Source organism: Serinus canaria, chromosome 4 (genome assembly GCF_022539315.1).
Source record: "Serinus canaria isolate serCan28SL12 chromosome 4, serCan2020, whole genome shotgun sequence".
NCBI classification, from domain to species: Eukaryota; Metazoa; Chordata; class Aves; order Passeriformes; family Fringillidae; genus Serinus; species Serinus canaria.
The window spans coordinates 15,086,985-15,096,576 of NC_066317.1; the positions used below are offsets into that span (position 1 = coordinate 15,086,985).

Below are 9,592 nucleotides of genomic sequence, written 5' to 3' on the forward strand. Positions count from 1 at the left end.
GTACACACTGTAAACATGCAATTAAAAAACCGTCCTCCAAATCCCATCCACTTAAACTATCCCCTTTACTCAAATATGTTTATATTATATTACAAAGCTGTGTTCATATGTTAAAAGTGACTGTTCACAAATTCATTTTTCATCTCATTATGAAGTCCTTTTTTCCAGTCTGTGTTGCTGGTTTAAAGAAAAAAAAATCTTAACCTATTTAATTATTTTCTCCTGTGTGGCATTGTTTATAAGTAGTGTTTGGACAGGGAAAAAGGCATAGTTTAGAAATGACAGTCTTAAACATATAAATAATTTACTATTGGGAATACCAAAGATGTTATTTAACATAATAGTGTCTTAAGACAGTGTTTCTAAAAGAGCCATCCTCTGCGGTTATTTTGTTGATATAGTCACAAGTGATAGCACACATTTGGTGACTGCCTCAGACAACACAGAGCAAACTCTGCTTTTGGTTATGTCCAGCTAACTCCACTGACTACAGTGAGGAAGTGTTAGGTAAGTCAAGAATTTGCTTGTTAACAGCACTCTGGAAGTGATTCAAAGATCACAGAAGTCTATCAAATAGGGCCCTTGGATTTCAATGGGCTTTAAACCCTGTGGAAAAAACATCAGTTTCTAGGGTAACAAAACCAGAAAAAACACTTTACTCATCAGCTTTTAGAGGCTACAGCAAACAGCCAGGACCTTTTATTTCTTGCATTTTAAAGCAATCTATCATTTAGAATAGCCTTCTGGATGGCCAGCTGCTTGTTTGCATGATTAAAATGAACACAGTAATATTTCAGCAAAGGTAACAGTTTCAGGTGGCTTTGACAACAATGCAACCATGTGTGTTTCATGGTGAGTTTAACAGGAGGGTGCCAAGAAAGCCCTCAAAGTATTTACCTCCCTACACAAGATGTGCTGGGAAGACATTCTGTCCCTGCTTGGGCAAATTCCCCTGGATATCAGTGCGGATTTTTCCTGGTTAAAAGCTGGATCTTTAAATGCTCAGGCAATATCAACATATCAGGACATCCTTTAGCCCCATATTTTGTTAGGAGTTTTACCTGGTATGTGACCTCTGCAGGTGTAATAGAACTCTTTACAATAGTCTTTGCACAGGTAGGGAAGCATTAGTTCTTTTTCAGGAGTTTCCCCTTTCTCAGGTGAGTGGAATAGGTTCTGAGCGTGAGGTGAGCAGTGTGCACACTTGATTTCCTCCAGTAGCTTCGCACATTCTGTGTTGTTGGTAACAGAAAGGACCTGCAAGCCACAAACCAGAGACAAGTAAACCTGTGACCTGTGTCCCCATCCTACACAAAGAAAGATTGCATGGCCTAATGCCATAAATAAAGCTAATGGAAGCAGTACAGTTACTTTCAATGCATCGAGTTTCATGTCACCGTTCTGGAGGTGCAAAAGTTATTACTATGAAATGTGCAATATGCCATTAGGACAGAGAGATTTTAATTTCTCTGATTTCTTATAGAGGATTCTTACAAAATCTTCTATAAGATTTCCAATCTGAGTTTGCTTCTCAGATAAGAATAACAGTACTCATGTTATTTTAAGAACCCATGCCCACCACCACACAGGCAATCTCTGAACTAGAGGAATCATTTATATAAGAGGGAGTTACACCAGCAGGCCTACCCACTTCTCTGACAAGAAATACCTAGAATCCTAACTTCTAAGGATTGGCCTACTCAAGTGTTTAGAGACTAAAAATTAAAATTCTTGCATCAGAGCACATCAGGAAAACCATGTCTAGGTATTTGTAAAATAGGTGTATCTTGAACAACACAAAGCCTGGCTGCTGAAATGACTGCTGTGGAATTCAGCAGGTGCCATGGATTTTTCATGCTTTAAATGCTGCTCTGCTTTTTCTCTCTCTTATGCACACTATTTGGAGGTGGGAAACCCCGTATGTTTTCAGATACTTTCCTATTTTAAGTACAAAAGTAGAATTTGTAATGTCTTGTTTGTGTCAATATGGAAACTGTAACTTTGTCCTGTAAAAAAGCATATATTATGGATGCATAGCACTTAAAGAGGCACGAAACCACAACTGATGATGTGTTTAAGTAAACACGGGAGCCTAAGTAGTGCAATGTCATCGAATTGTGAAAAATAATGGAAAGCAGCATAGTTGTCTTTATTAGCTTTTGAATGTGTGTATTTTATTAATCTGTCATTAACTGCACGGATTGTTTTTTGGTCATTCATCCCAATGGTGGGCAGTGGGAAATGTGTTCTCTACGGTGAGAGGGCCTGAATCCATTCCAGTGCAAAAACAAAGCTCAGGTTCTTTCTGCTATTTATATAACACAGTTATAAACAGAGACTGCAAGACACTTTTGTTAAAAAATATTAATGTTGTAAATACATGTATTGTATGAAATTTGTAAATATTTACAAACCACACATTTAAAAATATTGCTAGTTTGTCTATAGTTTGTATCTCTGGGCTGATTTACAGAAGGACTTTCCAATGTCATTCCCTTGCCATGTAACATTAAAGGGAATTATCTAAGTTGCTTTTGATAGATAAGTTATTTAGTGCAGGAACACTCTGGATATGCTTTAGTTTGCTGTCTCACAGGTCAGCTCTCTTCTAGAATGCTGTACTTTGATAACACAGGTCTGAACTCAGCTTTTTATTTACAGGGCATAATTACATAGACCGCAAATGCTTGAGAGAAATGCATTTTCAATTGTTTAAAACAGGTATGTATTCAAAATATTACACAATATTTGGCCCATACATTTAAACAATATCCCATTTATAACAACCTTAATTTAGAAGGCAATCTCTATCCAGGAAAATTTAGTCTTACCATGCATATAGTACAGCAAGACTATGTCAAAAGACCATCTGAAATGTGCACTAAAGTTTAGTGTCGTAAGTTGGACCACTGATTAGAAGAACACCATTTGGCTTCTACCCTTATTCTGGATGTGCTGCCATTGGCTTAAAAAATGATTCCTCCAGGTTTGCCAGGATCACTAAATGCATTAAATGTTCTGTTCTTCAGACTATCTGCTGTCAAACTATAATCAGGTTCACTGCACCTGCAGACGAGTAATGTGATTAACATCTGCCACATATAGTTTATTATCTCTCTTCAAACCTTTCTTGAGAATCTAATTATTCCACATATTTTGTAAAGGGTTTGTCTTTTTTTTCTTTTTGGAGCTTTAAGACAGTAATCAATCAGACAGAAATGCCCCATGCATGTTGCATGTATGGCAAAAGGTTTGCGTTAGTCCTGAATTCTTTTGGGAATTTCTTCCATGGCCATGGGTTCTTCTCTCCTGAAAAAGTTTAGATTCCTTTTGCTAGATTGCCCATTTGGGCCATAGCAGTAGAATTCTTAATCTCAGTCTTCTTTCTTGAATTTCAAATGTTGTTCTGAGATACGGCAAATCTTGACGACAAGAAGTAAAAATATAATGATAACTACTATAAGCTATAACCAAAATACATAACTAAAACCTTCAACTTGAATACTGCTGAAGATTGCAGTTCAGGTAGTAGAGACTTGACATCCTTGCAGCAATCTGTGCTTCTGAGACAATGTTCTGCACTAGCTGAACTTTCCTAAGGGATGCTGTGATTCTGACTCAGGGAAGGACCTGTATAATTCAATCAGGTCATTGGCTGCCAAACAGGACAAAGTCTGAAGCCAACAGGGGATGAGCAAAACCACTATCCATAAATGCTAAGAACTTTTTAAGAACATCATGTCACTTGTCTCTTGAAGTAAGGATGAAATGACCCATTTTGGTGCTTGCATCAAAGGACTGTGAGTACAGACCCTTCAAAGTACTTGCCTACATGCAGTAGTACCACCTGGTTTGCAGAAGTCTCAGAAGTTTTCATCAGGGAGTTCATCTCAGACTTTCTTGTGGTAACACTGTGATGGTATGTTTAGAAGTACAAGTAAACACAAGGTATTACTAGGTAAATATTCAGTGTGTTTATTGAATTAACTCCACAGAGATGCAGATAGAAAACTGTACTTCTACTGGAAGGCTCCAGAACACATTGTGAACGGGGAGAGGGGGGGATAAATTACAGGATGGCAAAGCTAATTTACTGTTTCTTGTGGAAAACGTAATTGACGTTGCCTGGTGATAAAAGCTTGCCAACATTTCAGTCCTCAAAGTTAAGACAAAAGGATCCTAATCCCCCTGAGCAGCTGCTATCCAGGAATTAACCACAGGAATTCACCCCCTCATGTCATTTCTGGAATGAATCTTGGTCATATAATAGCTAATCGGAAGATTAAGGAATGAGAGTCAATCAATTATCTGAAAATCAAGTACAATGTTACTTAACTTTTAGAATGCTCAAGCAAAATAGGGTGGTAACATTTGCTCTGTGTGAGGTCTGATGTGTAACTCTGTACTGGCTTGGAGATAGGACAAGTCTCTATTCTGAATTTCAGTAAATCGATAATGTATTTATCCTGGAGTATACTAAACCAGTTCTAAGCAGATTCTGAAATACTTATTTAAATGAAGCTTTTTTAGTTGGATGTCTACTTTGAAAATGACCTTAAAGTTGACAATGGCTTTGGTCTTTTGAAGAAATGTAAACTAATTTCCTGCTTCAATTTTTAAAGTCGTATGTGAAACCATCAAACTGCAGTGGTTTAAACTAACTGCACTCTGGAAAATATGTAAAACTTCCAAACATTTATTGCAACATGCCTAATAATGATTATGCCTGCTGCTGACTAATTTACAACATCTGTAAAATCATCCTTTAATCTCTAGCCACATGAAAGTAGAACGGGTAGACTAAAGGTAAGATAAATTCTGGAATGCACAGGAAAGCACAGCATACTAAATTGGTTTATCAACAGAAGAAAGTCTGCAAAGAAGAAGGAACAGAAGATGACACAAGACACAGAAATTCTTTACGACTAATATTGTCATCTGTTTTGTGGACTCTGTCATATCTAGTTAGAGAAAGGCAGTAAGAATTTTGATGCTAACAGAAGAAACCAGTGAAATAAGTCATTGCATTAAGCCATATTTGATATACAAGCATTTATGTCTAAAAATCATGTGCTGACGAGATTGTTCAGCTGTTGAGTTGAACATATGCCTCTTCTGTATTATAGTGCTGGATTATGTCATTAAAGAGTTCAGTTTCAATTTTAGGGTAATATTTAAATAGATCATTGTACTAAGGCAGCTGTTAAAGGGACCCCAAGATGAGTTATTTGTTTAGTTGGATGTGTTCAACAATAGCCTTTGTTCATGAAAGAGCCAGAGCAAACAAATGATTGTAAAAGGGCACACTTGAAAACAATTACTTTTCACCCATTCCTTGACAGCCTTGGCTGTGAAACCATCCAAGGTAGAGAGGACTTCTTTGCCTGTCAGGCTGTAAGCAAACTTTTAGAAAAATTGATATTACAATGTTTGGCTGGGATGTAGCAGCCCTTCATAAACAAGGGGATACTGCCAGAAAAATAAAAGAGTTAAATGTCAACAACAGGATGCAAATATTTCACTTGAGCCAGTGCAGTGTTGTATCTGCTCTTTACGGGAGCTCCATTATTGTTCCCAAAACTGCAGGTGGTGTTTTAATTTATAAACACAGATCAATAATTTGGTCAAAATTTCTCACAGACCCAGCATCTTACCAAGAGGCTCTTACTAGAATGTCTACTAAGCATGGTCAATTAATTTTTCTTTTTTTTTAAAGATGGCAGTGCTCAGATTTCTGTTAATGGCATGGCCTCTCCATCATGTGGGTAGATGATGGAGTTTTAAAAAGCTGGAACTATAGTAGAACACAGTTTTAAAAAATGTGCTTTTAGAAAAGTTACAATCAAATGTATACCATAACACTTTGCCAAGTCTTCTACAGAATGACCACCCCATTCTGCCAACTATGAATTACATATATTTCGACATATTTTTAATCACATATCTTTATCAGATATGATAAAGCAGATTTGTGAGTTTCATTGAAATTAATCTTCAGTGAAAAAAGCCTGATTTTACAACCCTGTACAATAACATTGCTTTATAAATGTAATTTATATTTTAAAGAAAATACGAAATGGGTTCAATAGCTCAGGAATAGGTACTGTGGTCACCTCCTCACATTTACATCAGGTTTTTAGTACCGTCAGCAAGAAAAAAAAAAAAACATTGAAAAGGAATTAAAAGATCTTTTAAAGTAACAGTAAGAAGAGAATAAACACTTCAACTGCCTGGGGATGGAAGACTAACCAAAATTGAACTTCCAGTTTATTGCATTCAACCAATTACCACAAGGATCTCCAAGCACTGAATAATCTCAGTAGTATATATGCCACTGAGACATTGCAAACAGGGTGAATTAAGGACATATTTTCCAGTCCTTATTATTTTTCCCTTTTTTTTTTTCCCCTTCTTTTTGTCCTTTTTTTTTTTCCAGCTATATCTTCCAGGTTATCTGTGTGTGGTTATAGTTTAATTCAATCATCACACAGGAGCCTAATGGCACTGTCTCTAGACAACATGAAGAAATATATCTGCCTTGAATCTCAAACTGCTGCTGCATATGGTATGAATAAAGAGAGATCTGCAGCTGAAAACCTGCAGTAAGACAGTTCTCAATCATCTGGGAATAGAGGGGGTAGGACAAATGCTCCCTCAAAAGGCATGAACATTTGGACAGAGCTGGGGACTGAAGGAGAATGATGTTCTCCAGTTTCACCCATTAGTGAACCAACTAACAAACACAATGGTGTTGTTGTTATTCTTTTGCCATAAGCAACAGGACTCTGTGTGTGGGCAGCAGTTTAGTGGGGAGGAGGATAAGTCGACCCCTTTTTGTCCTATTGATTTTTTCCTATTTGCATGACTTGAGCAAATTAAATGATGCAATATGGCTTTTTGTTACAAAACAAAGTGAGAGATACCACCCAGACACATATGTTGATTCGTAGAAGCTGTTTACATGAGAATGGAGTGAAATCTACCGTGAACTGAGCATAAAAATTCGATTCAGGCTGGGTATTTTTTTTTTATTATGCTTGGGCCAGCAAGACTGAAACACAAGTTTTCCAAGAGTCTCTCAGACCTTGACAACTAGAGAGTTGTAACTGAGGAATTCTTAATTAAACCTAAAGGAGGATAAAATGTTAAAAAAAATCCTAAAAAAAAAAAAGGAAAGAAAAGGAAAAGTAATAATGATTTTTTTTAAAGGCACCTGATTGTTTATTTCATGTGAATAATGTCATTCTTAATGACATTATTCAAAAACTTCCCTCCCCGTGCATACTCCCGGATGCAGCACTGGCCAGCACAGCTTATCAAACGCAGTCCTGCCTGGTTAGGTACACACGCGTTTGAAAATCTAAGCAACAGGCTGATAAGCAGAATTTAACTTGCTAAAGGATGCAGAGAACTTGACAATTTTAAAAAATCGGTGAGCAGAGGAGGTGCTTCCCTTCACATGACAGCGGCTTGAAATTGGTCAGGGAGGCTGCCAGGTAATGTGGAAAGGCAGAGTATCTCACGGCACCTGGTGAGACACTAGCCCTGAGCTAGAGCCGGGAGACCGGGACTCCACAGCGGACACTTCGGGGGGCTTTCGGCGCTGACACACGGAACCGTGAGTAGCACACGGGCCCCGAGGCGGCCGGAGTTCCCGGAATGTTAGTACACAGGCATCAAGCCACTATCCGACCCCCCCCCCCCCCCTCGAAGTAAGCATGTGGAGCAAACCGGACACGATCGTTCACACCAGAAAAAACCCAGCCCGGATGGCACCGCCGGGCGAACGCATAGCCCCTCCGCTGCCACCGCCGCTGCCGGGCGCCCGCCTGGCTCCTCCGCCCTTCTCCGCAGCCGCGCCCGGGCAGCGCCGGTACCTGCGGGCGGCCCGGCCCCGCTGCACGGGGACGGCACCGGCGCCGGGGCCGCCGCCGGAAACTCGGGCGCTGCGGACTGAAAGTAACTCGGAGGCGAAGCCGGCGGTAGAGCCGGCACAACGCTCCCCCCGCGGGGCGCCCGTGTCCCCTCCGGGCGAGGACCTGAGCCGGCTGCCCGCGCCTCCCGAGTCAGCGTCAGACCCACAGCCGGGTCCCGCTCCCGCCGCGCCCTCGGCCCCCGGGCGGGAGCGGCCGCCCCCCGCCGCGGCATCGCCCCCACCACCCGCGTGGGAACGCGGCAGGTTCGCGGCCGGTGCGTGGCTCGGCGCAAAATAATAAAAAAAAAAGCCCAGAACACCAAAAACCTCCCCCAAAGCCCGGCGCAGCCCCAGGTGGCGCCTACCTTGGCTTCGGCGTGCGGCAGACCCTGCGCCTCGGAGCGGGAGCAGCAGGACAGGCGGGGGTAGAGGCCGCGGCACATCGCCTCCCCGCCGCCCGGGGCCTCCGGGGACAGCACCCGCCGGTCCCGCTTCTTCAGCCGCCGCGGCGGAGTCCCGTTGAGGCACCTTCTCCTCCGGGCGCCGCTCTCCCCAAACTTGGCATCCCCCTCGAAGAAGCACAGAACCACGGCCACCAGCAGCAGCTTAAACGGCAGCATCTTGAGCATCATGCCTGAGGGAGCGTGTGAATGCACCCAAACCGGGGGTGGGGGGGTGGGTGGGGGAGAAGGAAGGAGGGGAATCCCACTGACTTTTCTTTGCACTTCAGATCAGGAAACCACCTCCCTCCCCCAGAAGGGGAAAGTCTGGAGGAGAATAATAACAGCAGCGGTTAGAGAGCCGACGGAGGAACAGCACCTCGGCCACCCCCGCTTCTTCCAGAAAGGTGGACGCGAAGAGGCAGGAACGGGGGGGGACCGAGCCCCCGAGCCCCGGCGGGAGGATGCTCGAAGCCGGCGAAGTTGTGCGAGCGGCACAGGTTTTAGCAGCTGCCGCGCCGAAGCGCCGAGGCTCGGGGCGGGCCGGGCAGCGGGCGGCGGCAGCAGCCCTTCACTTGTCGTCCCATAGGAAGGGTGTCCCCGCGGCGGGACTGCGGCGGCGGCCGGGCCGGGCGATGCCCCCTCCGCTGCTGCTGCTGCTGCTGCCGGCGGCGGCTGCGGCTCGTCCGGGCTCTCATGTTTCGCTCCCTCTTTTCTTCTTCTTTTTAAGCGGCGCGCGGGGAGGTGCTGCCACCGCGCGCCCTGCACGTCACCCGGCGGCATCCACCGGCCGCGCGTGCCGCTCGTGGGGGCCCGCCGGGAGCGGGAGCGGCGCGGGGGCCGCGCCCGGCGGGAGGGAGCGGCGGCGGGCCCCGCCCCGAGGAGATCCCCCCGCCAGGGGGTCTGGCTGCCCCCTTCGCCCCGGGGGAGAGGGAGCCGGGCCTCTCGGAGGGCCGGCGGAGAGAGGGAGGGAGAGAGACAGGGGGCGGGCAGCTTCCCGCTCCCCTCTCTCGGCGGGAACGGGTGGGATCGCGGCGGTGCCCGGCGGAAGGCGAGCGCCGTAGGTGGGTCCTGCGCTCCCGACGGCCGAGGCGCCCGAAGCAGGGCTCCCTCGGGGTCGGCTCGCCCGCGCCCGCCCATTGACCCCACAGCTCGTCCCCAGCGCCCCAGAAGGTTCCAGAGGCGCGGGGCCGAGCGCGGGGCGGGCGTCGTCGGCGGGAGCTGCCCTCAGCTCCCG

General features: G+C 44.7%; 1 protein-coding gene across 1 annotated transcript in view; it reads right to left on the reverse strand.

The window, feature by feature from the left end:
- Positions 1-8,916, reverse strand: part of HHIP (hedgehog interacting protein) — a 75,085-nt gene extending 66,169 nt beyond the window's left edge. Inside the window, exons 1-2 of the mRNA XM_009101343.4 lie at positions 8,281-8,916; positions 1,062-1,257 (exon numbers count right to left, since the gene is read on the reverse strand). Of these exons, the coding sequence (XP_009099591.3) occupies positions 1,062-1,257; positions 8,281-8,547 (463 nt within the window). The 5' untranslated portion in view covers positions 8,548-8,916. The remainder of the gene's footprint in view (positions 1-1,061; positions 1,258-8,280) is intronic.
- Between the last annotated feature and the right edge of the window lie 676 nt (positions 8,917-9,592).